The 20,316-nt window shown below is 37.8% G+C and overlaps 1 protein-coding gene across 1 annotated transcript in view; it reads left to right on the top strand.

Annotated features, from left to right (window-relative positions):
* PNG1 (peptide-N-glycanase 1) overlaps positions 1 to 14,151 on the top strand; it is a 28,266-nt gene extending 14,115 nt beyond the window's left edge. Inside the window, exons 8-17 of the mRNA XM_077388270.1 lie at positions 1,817 to 1,871; positions 1,973 to 2,059; positions 5,093 to 5,148; positions 5,273 to 5,332; positions 7,321 to 7,408; positions 7,500 to 8,252; positions 8,361 to 8,421; positions 11,087 to 11,189; positions 13,637 to 13,771; positions 13,862 to 14,151. Of these exons, the coding sequence (XP_077244385.1) occupies positions 1,817 to 1,871; positions 1,973 to 2,059; positions 5,093 to 5,148; positions 5,273 to 5,332; positions 7,321 to 7,408; positions 7,500 to 8,252; positions 8,361 to 8,421; positions 11,087 to 11,189; positions 13,637 to 13,771; positions 13,862 to 13,946 (1,483 nt within the window). The 3' untranslated portion in view covers positions 13,947 to 14,151. The remainder of the gene's footprint in view (positions 1 to 1,816; positions 1,872 to 1,972; positions 2,060 to 5,092; positions 5,149 to 5,272; positions 5,333 to 7,320; positions 7,409 to 7,499; positions 8,253 to 8,360; positions 8,422 to 11,086; positions 11,190 to 13,636; positions 13,772 to 13,861) is intronic.
* The last annotated feature ends 6,165 nt before the right edge of the window (positions 14,152 to 20,316 follow it).

The raw sequence follows: 20,316 nt of genomic DNA on the forward strand, positions 1-20,316 counted from the left end.
GGATTAAAGTTATTGGTCAAAGACAGGCTTGACGATCTAGTGGTGGAGGGGATGCTTTAAATGTGCTGGATTAGCGGGGTCCATCCCATCCTTTTTTTTTTGAATGGTAACGGATTTCATTAAAAAAGGGAAGACTGAGAAGGTCCGCCCAAAGATTACAAAGAGAACACAGATAAGAAAAACATAAAGAAATACATGTAGTCCGGCATCGCCAATCAAGGAGGCAAAAAACAAAAAAGCTCCAAAGCCTGCTTGTGTACCCATCCCTAGCAAGTTTGTCTGCAACCCCATTAGCAGATCTTCTCACATGCTTAAAAATGATGGAAGAGCCTGCTGTTTTATCCTTTATCTCATCAAAGAACTGAGCAAATCTCCTAGGAGGAACTAAAGAGCCTTTGAGCCACCTTATGACATTAAGCCAATCGCCTTTCACTATTGTAAGGTTCAAACTATCTTTTTCCACAAGCAAAAGGCCTTGACGAGCCGCTCTAAGTTGAACTAGAGCGGAGGAAGCCACTGTTGAAGCACCAAAGGGCGATTTTCCCTGCTGTTACAAATCACTCTCCAACCCTCCCAAAGCTCGAAAGCTGTGACAAAGCAGAAAAGAGGGAGGGACTAGGGTCTCCCCATCCTTGGAGATTTGATTGGTTCTTTGACGAGATTTTTGATTGGACGGAATCCTCTTCTATTGTCTTCCATCATGTAGGTCGCTCAACAAATGTTGTTGCATACAGGTTGGCCAGGGAGGGGGTGGGCAAGGCATCGTTAGAAGTGTTTGATTCATTGCCTTCCTGATCTCTGTTTTCCTTTATCCTTTGGTTTGTACTTTCTTAAGTTAATGTTCCGTTCTCTTCTCTTCCTTTTTTCCTTTTGGTGTATTGACCATCTCGGTCCCCGCTTTTATTAATGAAGCTGTTGCCATTCTAAAAAGAATAAGAAGAAGAGAGAAATCATAGTCTCATCTCAATTCAATGCATTCACTAAAAGGTAAAATACCATATACCTTGATATTTATATGAGATTGGTCAAAATGATCAAAGTACCCCTGACATGAATTTTGACCTGTACTAACACAGAAATGGGGGTTGAAGCTGATCTTTTTTTTTTGTTTGAATGGTGAAGAATTCATTATATAAAGGGGACCGAGATGGTCATATACAAAAGATCGAAAAGAAAACGGAGGATTCAAATCCGACCAAATACAAAAAATATCGAGAGAGGAAATCACATTGCTCTAGAGCTTCCAGATAGAACCCCCCGCCCCCCTAGCTAACCCGCCCGTTTGTCGATCTTCTAACATGACGAAAGCTAATAGAAGAGGAACCAACTATGTCCAGTATTCCCTCAAAAATCATGAGCGAAGCGCCAAGGATAGTCTTAGAGACACACAACCATCGGATAACATTATAAGAATCGCCCTCAACCACCACCACCTTGTTAAGGTCCGCTCCCTCCAATAATTTAATACCATGGAATACCTATGTTTAGGATTAAATTAGGGTTTTAAGGTGTTTTGGACCTCAATATAAGACGTATTGATGAGGTTAATTAATAGTTACATCTTTTCTCTATTGGGTTTTGGATTTTACCATATTTTGATAATTTGTATCAAACTTGTTATTGTTTTATCTCACTTTTGCATTGTTGTGGAGATATATTGGATTGCTTATATTATTGTTCAATTTTCTAGCATATTTCTATTTTTGGCAGATTCCTAGTAGTTTACTTGAATCACGTTTTTTCTGTCCACATTACTTCACCTCCCCATTGTTTGTGTACCCCATTTTTCTGAATCAGATTTTATAACAATCTCTAGGTGTATTACCTGCGCAAGAATTATTCGCTTTCCACGGTACAATGATCCACTAAAGGTATCAATGCGTCTTTATTTGGTAGTGGATAAATTTCAGATCTTTTTTTTCAGTAGTTGACTGTTTAGTTCATTAGCTGGATCTTTTCCTTCTGTGTGTAGCTTCTGGAGACAAGAAGGGGACGTTGTGGAGAATGGGCCAATTGCTTTACACTTTATTGTAGAGCTTTTGGTTATGAATCCCGTCTGGTTAGTCATTGACCTAGAGTTTATTATATTGTTGATATGACTACGGCTACTGCTACTTCCACTACCGACTTTTCGAACTTAAGGTTAATCTGAATTTGTTGCCCTTGCTGGGTGTGCGTGCTTGCTGCAATAATTTTACAGTTCTTTTTTTTTTTTTGAAATGGAATTTTACAGTTCTTATTACATAGAAAAAGATACACATTACATAGCATAGAGAAAGGAAAGCCGAATTGCAAACCAGGGATCCACCCAATCAAAAACAGAAAACCAGTGTCGTTGAAAAAATAGAAAAACCAGATTTTATCTAGGTGAGAGGGAGACCGTGACTCACTACCAATATTTCTCTATTCACTCCCTCATTATCAAGGTCGTCTGCCAATTCATTTGTGCTCCTTGCCTTGTAAGTCTAACCTCAACAGTTTCCTTGCATAATTTGTTTTCCTTCTGCCACAACTCTAGTATAATCTTTCCAAGGGTGCATTTCATTGGGAAAAGATGCAAATTATCCCCCAATTAGTTGCTACTTTCTTGGTGTTCGGTTCAATAACATGCTTCTTGGAGGAACAACTCCCAGCATCTTGCTTTAGTGTTTCATGTTCTATGTAATATAAAGAATAACATGGAAGAGTAGATTCAGAAAGTTTGAAATATTTTTAGCACATAAATTAATAGCATTATATGTGATAACTCTTTTTGTTTTAATAGATCCATGCATGTATTATGATATGAAGTGATGTACTGCAGCATATCGACCATTTGTGAAAATCCTGCCCAAAAAAAGAACCAAATCCATATGCTAGGACTCATCTAAACACTGATTTTCAAAAGAAAAGGAGAAAAAGAAGAAAAAACTGTTTCTACATCAGACTTTGAACTCTCAAACCATTGGTCAGTGGTTTTTCCATCATTTCTTAAGGAACTTTTTCCCCCAAAAGAGTGCAAATCAGTATAAATGTGGATAGTAAGATCAAATGTCATGGAGAGTAATTGTCAGTATGAAGTGCTAACGCAAACATAGCTATGCTAGCAACACATGACGTGGAAGTTGGAAATACCCCATGGGTTTGTGTCTTAGGAACTTAGAACTCGTCCAAGACTAAGTCTCACTTGTTTTGAACTTGGAACTAATCCAAGGCTATGTCAACTTGTTTTTGTTTCATTGAACATGACTCGCCTGGATTGTCACTGATAGCTCACATGAGTCTATCTGTTTTCAATTTATTCTGACTCAGCTAGTTAAAGCAGAATGAACTTGAATGACTGACCAACATGGTAAGTCCAAATTCCCTATTAAATACCCCATGTATTTTTCGCAGGATTTCAGAACTCATCCAAGACCGTAGTCACAAATATCTCTGACTTTTTCAAAATATTGCGATTTTATCTCGACATTTTAATAAAACTATAAAAGCTCGAAATAATCTTTAATCATTTTTTTGAATAACTTTATTTTTATCAACTACTGGGGAAAATCATGATAATATCACGATAATTTTTTTGTATTTTTTATTTTATATTTTTCTTAAATACTACATTTTCATTTATTTTTAAACATTCTGTTTTTTTCCAATTCCCCCCCCCCCCCCCCCCCCTCCCCAATATAAACTTGAAAGTAACAAAAAGAAATTTCAATCTCCGAGGCAAAGAAATTGCTCATTTCTTTGATGAGATTTTTGATTGCGTGCGTGGATCGTCTGTAGTCTTCAAGCAAGTCAGAAGAATGCTAATGAAGTTGCTGATAGGTTAGCTAAAGATGGTGTGGGAAAGTTGAGTTTGGAGTTGTTTGACTTCCTTCCTCGTTGACCATCCCTTCTTTATTTTCTTTTTTCCTTCTAGTTCTTTGTATTTTTCTTCGTTTTCTACTTTATGGTGGACCATCTCAGTCTTCCTTTTCTTGGAATGAAATTGCTACCATTCAAAAAAATAAAAAATCTCCCAAGAGATACACTTTCCGAGAAATTCCCGAGGCAAATAGTTGTGACTATCTCCAAGACTAAGTCAACTTGTTTTGAACTAGAACTCATCCGAGGTTAAGTCAACTTGTTTTGTGTCATTGAACATGACTCGGCTGAGTTGTCTCTGATAGTTCAGGTGAGTCTATCTGTTATCATTTTTCTTTTTTCAATTTAGTCAACTTGTTTTTTTTGTCATAGAACATGACTCGGCTGAGTTGTCTTTGATAGTTCAGCTGAGTCTATCTGTTATCATTTTTCTTTTCAATTTATTCTGACGTAGCTAGTTCAAGCAGAATGAACTTGCGACCACCATTACCCGATGCGCGTGGACTCCGGGTGCCTGCGCGCATCCCTAGGTAATAGTCCTGCACTCCTGCCCTACAAAGTGGGGTGGGGATACCCTATGGAAACAAAAAAAAAAACTTGCGACCATCATGGTAAGTCTATTTTCTATATAGAGCTGAAATTTGAATCAAAGTTCTCCAATATAATTGAAGGCTATTAAAATTTGTGTTGTCTATATTCAAGGAACAATAATGTTCTTTGATAGATTTCATTTGCTATTTTCTTTTTTCTTTTTAATTTCATTTAATAATGTATGCTAGGTAGGTTTGGTCATCATAACAGTTCCATATATCAACATCCAAGCAACGCATATCTAATACTCTCCTAGAGTATATTAAATAACGTGAAAGCAGATGTGTCACTTGCAATGAATTTGATTGCACAAATGTCATTTTTATGCCAATTGGTGATCTAATAGCAAGCTTTTGAAAATATCTATAGAAATTAATATGCTCTCATTAAATAGCCTTGATGATTATTGTTTGAACATCTCTTTCAAGAGAAATTAAGCTTAAAGTAATAAGTTTATTTAGGGGCCTCTATGTTCTGTTTTTTCTGTAATTTCTTATGATACAATGCAGCTCTTTCCAATAACTTTCCTTTTTCTACATTATGTCAATAGATGGAAAGAGACGGTTTGATATAAACCATGAATCAATGATGTGGAAGAATCTATGAGGTCTGAGGGTAGCAGTCGTTGTCTTTGTTTACTTACACATTCTTCATTTTTCAGATCTTGGATTTCACTGATCACGTCTGGACAGAGTGTTTTTCTCATTTTCTTGGAAGGTAATGTTTCATTTATCATTGTCAGTTGATTTGTTGTCTTGTTTCTAAAATTACATATCAAAATTTGTCTCCCTTATTTTACTAATTTTTTTATACATGCTAATTGACATATTTGACAACATAGATGGATGCATCTTGATCCTTGTGACGGAGTATATGACAACCCATTGCTATATGAAGCGGGGTACTTTCTCTTCCCCTATTTTAATCGTTATGTTCTGCTAATATCTCACTCTATTTATCTTTTAGAATTTTTTTACTTTGAGGTGAAAAACTGATGGAACTCTTAGCAAGAATAATGCTCAGAAGTTGATGGGTATCTTTTGGATCCAAATTTGTAACAATATAATCAAAGCTTTCTTCGAGAACTTTTCTTGAAGAGAAAAAAGACTACAAAAATTGCCTGCGCTGAAATAAAAAACTACTTCCTTCTATTATTTCAACATCAAGTGTCTCCGAAAGTAAAGAAAACAATATATATAACCCCTCACATAGTTGTCAAACTCTTACGAGTCGTACGAGTCAACTCTCGAGTCGAGTCGAGTCGCCCATGCGAGTCGCCTCAGTTGAAGACTCTTACGAGTCGTTTGGTGTCTTACGAGTCACTGCGAGTCGAGTCGAAAAGTAAGACTCTTACGAGTCAAATCGAGTCGCTGGGCCTAGGCTTTCTTGATTTGATGGTTGAAAACTTGGAAGTTCGAACTTAGAACTTAATTATTTTTGTGCATGCAAGTTACACGCATATTGTTATTTACTAGTATAGTAGTATTCAATGCTATGCTATGTGTGGGTGTAAAATGGTGGGCCCCACACCATCAAAACATGAGATGTAAAATGGTGGGCCCCACACCATCAAAACATGAGATGTAAAATGGTGGGCTCCAGTCAAATGCATAGGTTTGCTTAGGGGTGATGGACACCACCTCGTCAATAAAATTAGGGTTAAAATGGTGGGCCCCACCTTCAGCATTGGTTTGGGTAGAGACGGTGGGCCCCACTCATCCTAGGCATGGATGTTAAATATTGGGCCCCACTATGAGGTGTAAAATAGTTGGTCCCACGATAAATGCATGGGCTTGGATAGAGTTGGTATGCTCACCGGATCAAGTGTAAAATGGTAAACCCTACCCATGCTATTCTTGGTTATAGAATATGGGCCCCACCCCATCAAAAGTTCAAAACATGGTGTCGGGGAAATTACTTTCCAGGAAAAACTTTTCCCGAAAAAGGCGAATGACATTTGGATTGTTACGTGCTTAGTAAATATTATAGATAGATAGATAGATAGATACATATTTTTGGCTTAGTGCTTTATCTATGTGCAATTGGGTTATATTTTTTACATGCTTCGTCTTTTGAGATATAATGATATTTTTTTCAACTAAATTTCTGTTTTTGTCAAAAACTCTTATGAGTCATGAGTCGAGTCGAGTCGAGTCACAAGTCATAAAATTAAGAAATCGAGTCACGAGTCGAGTCACGGGTTGACAACTATGACCCCTCAAGTGTTCCAACCAGTTAAAAATTTAAATAGAATGGACTTAGCTAAAGAAACACTAACAGTCCTGTTTATTCAAACTTTTAAATTCAAATGGCATAAAGGACCACTTTAAACCCGTGACTTAAACAAGATGAGCCCCATCTGAGTCAGAACTCTTCGTCCTCATCTCCAAACTCACGAGCACAGCAATGGGTTCCATTTATGTTAGAAAAACCTTCAGGACGAACAGCAATAATCCCCTTCTTTCCCTGGTGCTTTTGCTCTAGTTCCGGGTCACGAGCATCCCTTTCTTTTTCTCTTATTTTGTATGTTTTGATTACCTTTGGGTGTTCTAGTTGTTGTACAAGGTGTTTCACTTCATCTCAAACCTCAACATGAGGTTGTATACTTGTATTACATCAGTCAACATCCGTTGAAAAGAACTCACCCTCGAGTTCTCTCTTTTTCTCTTATATGATATGATTACCTTTGGGTGCTCTAGTTGTTGTACCTAATGTTCCGCTTCATCTTCAACCTCAACATGATGTTGTACTACATTAAGAACCTGGACTGATTTGACATTTCATTCCAATTCAAAACTTTTCTGACTTTGTGAATCTTAAATGGAGCTGCTACTGAGTTTTGTGTTATGCTGTATTTTGTTTAACTTCTACATAATGTTTTTATTGCAGCTGGAATAAGAATTTGACGTACACAATTGCTATTGCAAAAGATGGAGTTCACGATGTCACTAAACGTTATACTAGGAAATGGCATGAGGTGAACATCAATTAGTAATGATTCCAGTATCTCCATTACTCCCAGAAAGAAGTAGTTTGTCATTTCTGCTTATAGGATTTTCCCATTGCAGGTTCTTTCTAGGCGTAATATTACAACAGAGGCCATTGCCTCCTCTGTTCTTTCTGACATAACTAAAGAATGCCGGAAAGCTCATTCTTCTCAAGCACTTGCCATGCTCGATAATCATGACAGGAAAGAAGCAGAACAACTTGAAAGAGAGCTCCATTTCCAAGATGTTGCTTCAATCTCATTACCAGGAAGGCAAAGTGGATCTAAGGAATGGCGCATAGGGCGATGTGAATTTGGTTCTGACTCTTTGAGCTGTTCATCGTGCCCTGTCCGTGTGTGTATAGATGAACATGTTGGATGCATTTACACTGCCTTTGCTCTTCTCTTGTCTCAATTTGTTGATAGTAGTTTTTCCAAAGATGAAATTGTTGGAAGTTTAGAGATACTCAAAAGGTTACTGGTGGATCTTAGGAGTACCTCTTTTAGAGTGCGCAAAGCTTTTGTAGATTCAAATGCAACCGACTCACACTTTCCTATGCTTCAAATGGTTCCTTCTCTAGATGGGTTACTTTCTGCCCTTTCCCTGAAGAGAGAACCGGAGAACGAGGGAAGGCTGTACATTTGTTTGGCCGGCATTCCTGTCAATACCTCTTTAGCTTTGCCAGTGGCTTTGGATGCCCTTGATGATGTCATTGATAACCTTAACAATAGTTACAACTTTGGTAGAGAATCCCTCTTTCTACCTCTCTTGAAATGGAACAGACTATCTTCTGGGTCAGTCCTTGCAAGTGGCGAAGAGCTTCCTTTTGGAATTGTAAGTAATGTTTGATTGAAGGCTTTTGTTTATTTTATGCTCAGTTATCAATACAAGGAGTGGTGCAAAGGTTTTGCTATGATACCATCTTCGACAATGAATTTTCAGGCTACTTCAGCATTTGATGGTCTTCGTATGTCAAAATGGGAAGAACCAAATGGAGCCAAAGGTATTACTAATTGAAGAATGGGAAAATGTTGCTTTCCTAGAACAGAATTATCATTCATTGAATGCTATTCTTTTCCTGTTCTTCTCTTTTTTTTTGTGTGGTAAAGTGTTCATTATTTGCACATATTTTTTATTGGCTTATCTATTCATAATGCATATGAAGCGTTGAAGTCTTGGTACCCCCATGGGAAATCTTGAACAGTATTACTGAGCTTAAATCTAGAGAAATGATGTTCACACCCCTTGTTTCATTGTGGCACTCCTCACTTTGTTAAATTCTTTCCTTTTTTAAACAAATTTACTTAACCACCATGCCACATCCTTTAACTTATTAATTTCACACTTCTATTAAAAAAAATTCTGATTGGTTGTTGATAGCTTTTTGGGAATTATAAATGTCTTTTAACAGTCTGCCCCTCTTGTTATTTGCTGTTCATCTGTTTTGTTGCTCTTTCTTAATAAATTTCATCATGTTTTGAAAAAGGAAAGTGTAAAATAAGGTCATGAGTGCCATTACTAAACAAGGGGGTGTGGATATCATTTTCCTGAATTTATTTTCACTTCAACTTTAGTAAGTCTCTGAATGGTTGTTGGAAACTTGGAATTACAATTTATAAGGGGAAATGATTTTAGCACTCCACTGTTTTGATACATCAAGAAAGTAGTCTGTTTTTGTGTCTCTAGTTGGTTACTGGGTGTTGTCAGAGCTTTTTGAGAACTGTAAATAACCTTTAAACACTAAAAGACAAGAAGCTTTCACTGCCTATCAAAATAGTGGAGTGCTAAAATCATTTCCCTTTTTTGTTTTCCCTTTGAAACAATAACAATACCTTCATTTACTGAAGGGAATCACAATGTAAATTAAATACAATGGAGTATTACAGAGTTTCTTGCATGGATTCTTTGCCCTCCTATGCCGAATCGTGTGTCGACATATTTCGACCCTTACAATTTTTTTTTGTTTTCCCTTTGAAACAATAACAACAGCTTCATTTACTAGAGGGAATTACAATCTAAAGTAAAATACAATGGCGTACTAGTGACTGTGGTGCTTGGATTCTTTGTTCCCCTATGCCGAATCGTGCGTCGACCCGTTTCGACACATATTCCTACATGGTTTTCACGTGGGGCGTGGCTGGATTTTGACTCTAGCTGTGTCCCGTACGAATACTGTTTTTTCGGGCGAATTCGACACATCATTGTCTCTCTCTCTCTCTCTCTCTCTCTCTCTCTGAAAATGTACATCATTGTCTCTTTTAAAATGCAAATCCTATATATTTCTCCTTTAAACATTTTTTCTTAGCTTTTTTTAAAAGCACAACCCATCCTCAATAAAAAACCTAACACCTCGACCTTCCACCCTCGAACATCGATCCTCTCCTTCCACGACTCTTGATTGCCCCTTTCCCCCCTCCCTCCTCTTCCTATCCCTACTCTGTGCTCGACCCTTGACCCTCAACCACCGACCACCTTCTCCTAATGCCCCTCTAACAAAAATTCCTAGCTTCGTCGTCATGACGGAAAATCCCACGCCTTGTTCTAGTATGTTAAATGGAATTGCTTATTGTATTTTTTTTTCTTTTTTTATGTACAATTTTTGTTGCTCAAATTTTGCATTATATATCTATATACTATATAGCAGAAGAGAAAAGAGAAGGATTTTTTGAATTATTTGAAAATTCTATGAGAATTACACATCACTTTTTTTGACTTTTTTTAACAAAGGCACCCATTCAACCCACATATTTTCAATCCTACCCCCTCCTTTATACTTTTTAATAAAGGCACCCATTAAAGCCACATAATTTCAATCTTACCCCCCCTCCTTTATGCTATTTCAATAAAAAATCTATAGGGTGACCTTAACCATCCGATTTAAGAGGAACAACATATTATGGAAACCTCTATAGATTGGAGGGCTAGGATCAGCCTATGGAAATGATTTTTGGGGCACAACCTATTTATGTTGAGTTCCATCACATGGACGGTTTGGATCAACCTATGATGTGGTCCGTACAGTTCTTTGTCGGCCCGTGCATCGCACGGGGTTTTTTACTAGTGTGTGTGTGTGTTTATATATATATATATATAATTTTTCAAATTTATTTATTTTTATTTAATTTAATAAAAATTTCCAAATCCATGAATCCTACTTTTTGGGATTTGCCAAATCTGACACCTTGAATCCTGTCGATCCCAACACACGAATCCGAATCCATGCAACACAGATTACAAACCTGAAATTTTTCTTAAACTTCAACTTCAATAACACACAATGGTTGTTACAATTACAAATTTTTATGATCAATATATTTCATTGAAACAACAACAGCTTTATTAAAAGAAAATAAATTTACCAAAGGTAATTTAAAATGGAAATAAAATATATTGAGGATTGAGTATTTGTTAATTGTTAACTAATACGAAGCCTTGAATTCACCAAAGAGATTATGATTTGTGTATGTGTTTCGATTTGAATATCTCGGTTTATCATTGTATAAAAGGTGATTTAGTTCTAATCAAATGCGAACCTTGAATTTTCTCTATGATCCCATATAAAATGCAATCACAATTCTTAGAAGTTTAAATTTATTAGTCTATTATAGCCATGATTTTCACTACAATTTTCTCCTTTATACACCCTCTAACCTGTTTTAATCTCACAGGTTGTTGGATCATATACAGAGTGACGAATGACCAGATGCATGATCTTGAGGCATATGAATTGATGTCAGCCAATGATGCTCCAGAGAGAGATCCTATGGATTGGTAAGATACTATGTTAGAATATTTAACCACTAATTTTGAGCTCAATTTGATTATGAAATATGAATCAGATATGAAATTTTGCATATTTCTGTATTTGCTATAAATACAATTTAAATCTTAACATTGTTATTACTTTTCTACATTAATATCATTCTTTGCCATTAAAAAAGCATAGTTGTTATTGAAGAGTTTATGTATTGGGCTTAGCACCATGATATAGGTCCTTAATAAGCTGCAATTATTCCATGATTCGAAATTTTAACTCCTGCAATTTATTGCAAAATATTAGCTCTTAGTTTGGGAAAACGAGTGACATTTCTATGTCAATGAAAAACTCTCAATAGGTGTGTGTATATATGTAGATCTTCAGGTAAACCTGAATATTTGAAATGTCAGTTGACTAAAACAGTAATTTGGTAATAAATTAGGGAGTAGAACTGATTAAAGTAGGTAAAAGTGATGGTTTGCTAAAAAGTAACTAACATAATGGAAATGCCAGAGGTTCTTTGATAACAAAGTTTTCTGGTTGGTTTCTGTCTATTTCCTAGCTGTCATCTTATATTACACCTCCAATATGATAATGATTTTGACTGATTTCTTAGACATAATGATTTCTTATAATTAACTTATATGCGATCAAATTATTAAAACATAAGAGGACGTTATCAGATGGGAATGCGATTACTGAAAGCTTGGATTCCTTTTCTATAATGCGTTTTTCCAGAAGAAAATCTCCCATTGGAACATGTCAACATTCTTATGTTGGGAATTGTTTGGAGAATTAGAAAAGACTAGCCTGTTGGAGGGGTGGAACCGTCCCCAAAACAAATTAGGCTGCCATGACCGATGTTGCACCTTCTGCAATGCTGATATATCTCATGATGTATTTTATACTAGGGTAAAATTGCAGATTGGTCCAAGTTTGAAGACGTGTAGCCCTTCATTCAGTTTTTCATCTAAGTGGCATTAACAAAACAAGGGTAAATGGGACTCCCTTAAAGATTTTTTTTATTTTATTTTTTAATTAGCAACGGTCTAAATGAGTGGCAAGGGAACTTCTTTGGAAACATCCAAGCTGAAATTTCAGACATGAGGATAGATAATGCAGAACAAATGAAGAGAACTGATTCAGTCGACAGAAAGAAAGAAAAAGACACTAATGCGGAAATGCACCGTGATACTGCATCGTTTGGGTGCTCCCTAGCTCCTCTCACTTTCTGGTGGAGTGGTCTTTCCGTCACTTCGTTACAAAAAGCCACATTTGGGGTATGGTTTCTTTTGTGTTGTCATCAAATGTTTGGAAGGAAAATAATCATTGAACATTTCATGGCAAAGAAGTTCAGTATGGGAGGTTAAAAGTTCAATTTCTATCGGGCCGTGGAAGATGAAGAGATGCACGGGTACTCTCTCCAAGAGCTTGCCTAGAGTTGGGAGGTCATCATGGTGGATAGAAGATCTGGTGGTGTGAGAATGGCAAGATGGTCCCTCCCCCACCTCAGGTTCTCAAACTTAATTTTGATGCCATCTTTTGCGAAGTTGAGCAGCTTTTAAACTTTATCCTTCTGATAATATCTAAAAAACAGATTATTTGAAAGTGACAAGTAGGACACAAGTAGTGACATAACAATCCAATGCTTCAATTATTTAATCGGCATAATTTTTCTCTACCCTGGGAACATAAAAAGCATGGGACAAATTAGGTGCATGTGGTAGACACATTTCCTACTCCACCTACCATCGAAAAACATAGGAGGGGATTTGAAACCTGCAGTTGATCCATACATTTGGTTCTTGTCTCCAGCCACATACCCATGGGAGATAATCTGGAGAAGGCAAGATAGTTATCTTGTTACAATTTGTGGCCTGGAAATACATTTTCCCTTCTGCTTATGCTTTGCTACACACGCACACGCGTCCGCATTTTCTAGTGTGTCGGATCAGATAACTTATCTGGTTTGTGGTGGTTTAAACCCGTCCATTTTAACTTCCACAAATCAAAGGGTTAGGATGATCCTATGGAGATGATTTTTTAGCACACCCTATCTCTGTCTGGGTTGATCAAATGAATGGTTGCATCACCCAAAAATGTTGGGCCCCACTCGTTTCTGGTCGACAAACCAGATAAGTTATCTGGTCTGATGGACCAGAAACACTTTTCCATATTTAGATTTGGGTGATGATATTTTCAACCCCCCCTGCAGTACGCATGTGCCCCCCTTATGACGTGATTTGACATCAAAAAGCGTTAAAGTTGCCCACTGTTCATGCCAAATCACGTTATTAGGAGAGAGAGAGAGAGAGGGGGGGGGGGGGGGGGGGGTGGGGGGTGGGGAGGATATCATCTCCCTTAGATTTTCCTGCATGTAATTTGTAATTCTTAATTGATTTGTATTTACTAAAATGAATGTCGCTATACAGTGTTTGAACAATCAAAAATCTTGTTTCAGGATTGTTGAGGGAAGCGATGATGGGGGCTCCAGCTGGAATATTCTGGACAAACAAACTTCTCAGATGTTTGAAAAGCGCTTCCAGCGGAAAACATTTAAGATAGAGTCAGTGAGGCGTATGTCAAATGCATTCAGGTAAGTATGTTATTAAGTATTAACAACCATGTCATAGGCTTTCACATTGTTCTGTTTCAATCTGATTTTGATCACGAGGAGGATTGGCAGGTTGAGGTTTCTGAAGGTTCGAGATAGTAACACAACATCAAGATTCCAAATAGGTAGCATTGATCTTTATGCAAAAACCAGTTAGTTTCATTTGTAAGTATTTCTTAAAGTGAGGTCTTAATTGTCATGGCTTTAATATTATTGTAAACTGGTAGAAGGTGTGGTGTAATTTATGTACCCAGTTAGGGGTATTTTTTATTTTTTCATATGCAACCCTAGCCACTCATATATAATATACTTTTGTGTGTGAGAGAGAGAGAGCTATTCTTCTCTCTTCTCTTTTCCTTCTCTCTTCCGCTTCTCTTCTCTTCCTCTTCTTCTTCATCTTTCCAATGGAACCTAGTTCGGAGCTATATTGATCGATTCTTCTAGAAGTGAAGCATCAACAAAAAAAGGAATAAAGCAAAAGAAAATGGTTAGAAAAAGCCTGGCTTGCCTACACTGACACTGGGAAAGAAAATCAGTGGCTTCTTCCCCCTGCAATAAACAATATAACAGAACACCTCAGATAAACATTAGATTACCCTGGTTGATTGCCAAAAACCCAACACTGCATTGCATTATTGAGTGGATTGACACAGATGTACCTTGAACTGATTCAAGATGATTGCTACAAATTTAGGTAAATTTTCTCAGTTTTCACAGATGAACCTTGAACTGATTCAAGATGATTGCTACAAATTTAGGTGAATTTTCTCAGTTTTCCTTTGCAAATAACTAATTAACTAATAAGATTTCATTATGAAAGTAAACCGAAACATAAACAAGGATGGAAATTGATTTTGCAAGCTTTAGTCCAACCCTGAGTCAGTGTTGGGCATCAAGGATTACAATGCAGGAGATGATTTGGTGAAAGATTCTAGGTCTGTTCTGTTGCCATTTCTAAAACCTCTGCTGCTCTTCCTGCAATGAAGTTGAAGCCAGTGGCCATTGGCGGCTGTGGTCGCTCGTGAAAGAAAGATATGAGGGGATTCTTGGGTGGGGGAGACCCTGGACCAAGAGATGAAGCCTCTGAGAACCAATTTTCCGAAGAACCCAGTATATTGACTTAGAGATAACCGACTTCAATCATCAGAGTTACCACTGCCTCTCTTTTATGTTCCATGAAGCACTACATGATTTCTCTAATCAAATCAGATATTCAGACATACAGTTGTGGTAAAACAGGTGCTATGGTTCATTGGCTACAGGCTACTGCATTTCAGATCTACTAAAGAAATACCAACACGCACTTCTGCATCCGTCTATAAATCATCATTCAGTATCACCTCTGTTACATGGATTCTTCTGAATGGGTGACGTACGCTTGTCGGATTCTAATATTTCAGGATTCTCTGCAGCACTACACAATCACTTATATCTGTTTTTATGAATATTATTATCACATTTTTTTCAATTTATCACATGTTTTCACTTTATCCATCCTAATAGTAAGTTGTTTATATGGAGATAAAACATTATATTTACTTATCCGATTAAAATTGTAAATATATTATTTATTATATTCATATTATTGTGTTAAAAATTAAATTTTGATAATTGATTTAAATATTTTAGTGAATATGTGAATCTTTCTTTTTGAAGTTTTGTCGAATCGACACTCATACCGATGCAAAATAGAACATCACCATTATCAGGTAAAGTTAGAGATAACGGGAAGCAATTATATAGAGGAGGCAGAACATAAGAAAAGAAACAGCATACTCAACTGCTCTTAAACTTTTAAGAAGAGTAACTTCACCTCCTTTCGACCCCGCACTTCTCACACCATATCCAAGCACTGGAGGAAGCTTTAATTTACGTTTCCCACCTAAAAAAAAGTTTGTTCGCTGACAGATTATATAAAAGGGATAAAGCATCTTCATATTTGCATGGCAGAAAGCATGTGTGGAATTCTATCACCACCTAGAAGACCCTGATCTCACCCCTTGATGACCTGCAAGCATTGTTGACAAGAGAAAGGAAACCAATCAGTTCTGAGAAAACTCACTGAGAAACATAAATACAGAAGCCAGCTAAAAGTGAGTGCTAACACTACCCCACATACAAAAAATCTCCATAGGATGATACTACCCCTTCGAGATCAGTAGACGATGGAATTTTCAGTCCCTGGTGATTGGATTTTAGCCGATTGAGAAGAAGAGCGGAAAATCACTTCTTCATTGGGCTCTAATGTCTTTCTCAGATAGAAAAGGCTTTTCTAGAATGACATGATGCCAAATTATAACTCTGACACGCAGAATGTGAATGACTTTCACTAAACGCCGATGCGCGCACAACGCAAACGACATTGTCGATGCACCTAGAATGCAAACAACTCTCAGGATCAACGGGTATCTTATTAACCCTCTAACACAGCAACACAAACAAACACCGGTGCGAGAGATATGGAATTAAAGAAAAATGGTCACTTAAAAAGATGAATCAATTATGTCGTGTCTTTAATTCAAGAGGACAAGCTGTAGGTACGAAAAGTAGGGCTGCAACTTGGGCCGGGTTCCACCCGACCCGACCTGAAAATAGCTTAGGTTGGGTTCATGTTTCTCAGGTTTTGGGTCGAGCCGGGTCTACGATCCAAAAGCCTGCATGAATCTCGGGTCGAGCCAGGTTTGAAGAGGCCCGACCCGACCCAAGTTACTTAAGTTATAGTATGTATATATTTTTTTCTGAAACTTTGTTACTTTAAAAGTGAAAACTTAAAAGTAAAACTCACGCACGCACGCAATCACAGGGGCTCTTTCCATCTTCTGTTCGTTTCCCCCCTTTTGCTCTCTAGGGTTTCAAGTTTCAACTAAATGGTTAATGCACTAAATAGTTTGTTGTTTATCTCATATGAGTATAATCGTTTTCATTTGGTAATGCATCAATTTATTCTCCTTGGACTAGTTATTAGTTAATGCACTAAAGAGTTTGACATGCTTGAGTTTTTCTACTTCTATGAGTTGAGTTGCCTTGCCAAACAAGAGTTTTCCTTTAAAAATTGCGTCAACGTAAAAAAAAACCCGAGGCGACCTGAGATTTATCATGGGTAGGGCCGGGTTTGGGAATCATGGGTTTTCCTGAAAAAAAACCTGACCCGAGATATTTCTCAGGCAGGGTTGGGTTCTGCAAAACCCGACCTGCCCAACCCGAGTTGCAGCCCTAACGAAAAGTAACTGACAGTGCAGAAAAAGTAAAGATGAATAATAAAATGTGGACAGCGATAACCGCCCACACCACCCCCCCCCCCCCCCCCCCCCCCCCCCCACGCCCGTTTGGATATACTAATGGGTGGAGGAGCAACCATTAATTCCAAAAGCATTAAAAGTGAACGATTGCTTTCTTCTTTGTGTGTGTGTGTGTGTGTGTGGGGGGGGGGGGGGGGGGGCGGGGGCACACACTTTAGCCTTCAACTTTTATGCGTTCCCTTGTTGGAGAATAATTGTTGCCTTCATCTTCTAGAAAAGTGATAGCTGGCGTGTTACTGCTTTGACTCCAAAGAAAAAATAAAAAAAAATGGGTGCAAATAGAAAGGTGTATGTAATGGGAGTCTTAGACAGTAAGAATTTGAGGTGAGCTAGAGGAATCCTAAGGGGTTTAAAGAATCCTAATTTACTTGTAATAGGAGTTTAATGTCAACGACGATTTAGTAGTTAGATATAATAGGAGTCGTAATTAGATTAAGAGTTATTTTGCAACAAAGATTTTATTTTGTTTTCAATTTTCATATAGCTTGCATTGCCTATAAATATAAAAAGTTTAGCGGCTAAGAAAACAAATGAATATGAATAAAAATTGATGATTTTTTATGTTAATAGACTGTGATGGCTTTTTAAAGTGTGATGCTTCGCATCAGGTCAATAGTCTTATATTGATAGATTGTAATAGGCCACATTAGTCCTTGTTGGATTGCTTGTGGACCAAAAACATTGATCTAATTAAATGATCATAACCATCCCATCTAGGTTATAATATACTTACCAAAGTGTAAAAAGAAAAGATAGATAAATACATAGGAGATAGATAATCTAAAGGTACATTGGTGCCCACTTCAGACGATGATCTAAACAGTTCATTTGTTGGGACACAATGTAAATAGTTGTGCCCCGTAAATCATCTTCATAGAATGATCCTAACCCTCCAATCTAGAGGTTTCTATAATACTAGTATTCTGGTCCCATGCTATGCATGTGTGTAAAATGGTAGGGGCCGACCCTAATGCATAAGTTTGGATAGAGTTGGTGGATCCCATATCATCAACAATATTAGAGGTAATTTGATGGGCTCCACCCTATGCATAGGTTTGGGTAGAGATGTTGTGGGCCCTACCCACCAAAACCTGAGCTGTAACATGGCTGGCCCCGTCCCATACAAAATATTGGGTGGAGATGGTGGGCCTGTCACATCAAAACATGAGGTGTAGAATTAGACCCGGCAAACGAGCGGGCCGGGCTGGGTCAAAATCACCCGTAAAATTTTACGGGTCACTAAGTGTGGGCCTGCAACCGACCTGTACGGGCGGGTAGACACGCGGGTCACCCTATTTTTAAAGAATTTTTGTATTCTAAATGCCCTGAACCGAAAATGATATTTCCACCCTTCTTGCTTTTCTGATTTAGAAGAGGGAAAAAGGGAACTTACGTTTTGTGATGGACTGATGGCTGGGTTTAAAAACAATTTTTTATTGCACAGTTTTCCACCTCCAATTAAGTCCTTTTTTTTAATTTTTTGATGAGTGAGCTGGGGTTAGGCAGGACCCCTACCAGATTCATTAGAAGAAAAAAGGAAAAAGATTACAGCTAGGAGGGCTCAGAAGCCAACAACTTGGGAACAATAACCCAGCAGCCACAAAGAAGAAGCAAAATACAAATGGGTCTCATGGGAAACGCAATAAACCGAAACAATCTATAATCTAGGGTATAAACAATCTTCATTTATGTGAGCGAAAGAGATGTTGTCTCCTTTGATCGGGAATGATCTCTTGGAGAGGATGTCTGCAGCTGCATTAGCCTCCCTCCACGAGTGACTAATCTTCCAGGATATGAAGCCATCCAAGGCTGTTCTGATAGCTCTGATTCTATTCGATTGCTTCCAGGGATATTTGGTTTTCCCTGCTACTGATTTAACTACAAATAGGGAGTCTGATTCGATCCAAAGGTGTTGGGTACCGAGAGCTAATGCTAATTTGACGCCATTTTCAATAGCAAGAATTTCCAGAGCAAATATTTCCTCTCGATCAGTAAGCTTGGAGAACATAGCAATGCAGGATCCGTCACGACGGCGGAGAAGGCCTCCAATTCCACCACCAAATTCTTCCAGCGAAGCATCCACATTGACTTTAATTTCATTTGCCGATGGTAGGCCCAGGAACAGATTCTAGGAGCAGAAGATTTGGTATTGAATATGAATCCCATATTATCTGCAATGGTTGACCAGTTTGACAGAAACACCTCCAATTAAGTCTAGTTGAGAGAGAAAGGACTGACAAAAACAATTTTTTATTGCACAGGTTTCAAAAACAATTTTTTATTGCATAGTTTTCCACTTTCTCGTTCAGGAATTTATGATGGAAAAACACTTTTAAAAAAAAAGTTCCTCTTTTTCACGGGCACCTGCGGCCACCTGTGGGTCAAACTTAAACGGGTCACTTCTATTGGACCCAGACCCGGAAATTACGGGCCGTCCGGGTCACTTTTTGCCAGGTCTATGTAGAATGTTCGGCCCCACCCGTCATAGCATGAGGTGTAAAATAGTGGGCTCACCAGAGCAAGTGTTAAATGGTGGCTCCTCCCATGGTGTGCCCAGGTCTAAGTGTTAAGCTCCACCATATGAAAACAAATCAAGAGTATAAAGAAAGGGAAATGATGCTCCAATGTTTTGATAAACATGCGCTCACTTGTTTGTCGTATTTAAAGGGCTTTAAGAGCTTTTTGAGAACCGTAATATCCTCTGACATCTCTTTAAACACTACACGACAAACAAGTGGAGCGCATGTTTATCAAAACACTTGAGCGCAGAAATCATTTCCACAGAGAAAAGCTTTTGCAATAAAATTTTTCTTGGGAAGAAAGCATATGACAATAGAAAGAAACATAGTTAGTATATAAGGATTTGCTAGAGACCATAGCAGATAATTAAATGAATAAGACAAAATCTGTTGAAAAGTGAGCCTATGTGGCTGCTCTCTTGCAACAGCAAGCCTGTGGAATGCCTTTTGTTATGGTCCCTCGCAAGGCCCTAGTATAATTTAAGGAATAATACACTTAACCCCTAATGTTTAAAAAGTAACAAGTAGACCCCCTGTGGTTTCAATTTGTATAAGGTAGGCCCCGTCGACGGTTCGTCCACAGATTGAAGGGTTAGGATGATCCGATGGAGCTGATTTTTTGGGCACATCCTATGGGAAAGTTAGGGTGATGGAGATGATTTCAAGAATTGAACTGTTTAGATAATCCTCTGAAGTGGTCACACTCTGA

This window comes from Tasmannia lanceolata, unplaced genomic scaffold (assembly GCF_043159265.1).
Source record: "Tasmannia lanceolata isolate RefF3 unplaced genomic scaffold, GAP_Taslan_0.1 ptg000008l, whole genome shotgun sequence".
NCBI classification, from domain to species: Eukaryota; Viridiplantae; Streptophyta; class Magnoliopsida; order Canellales; family Winteraceae; genus Tasmannia; species Tasmannia lanceolata.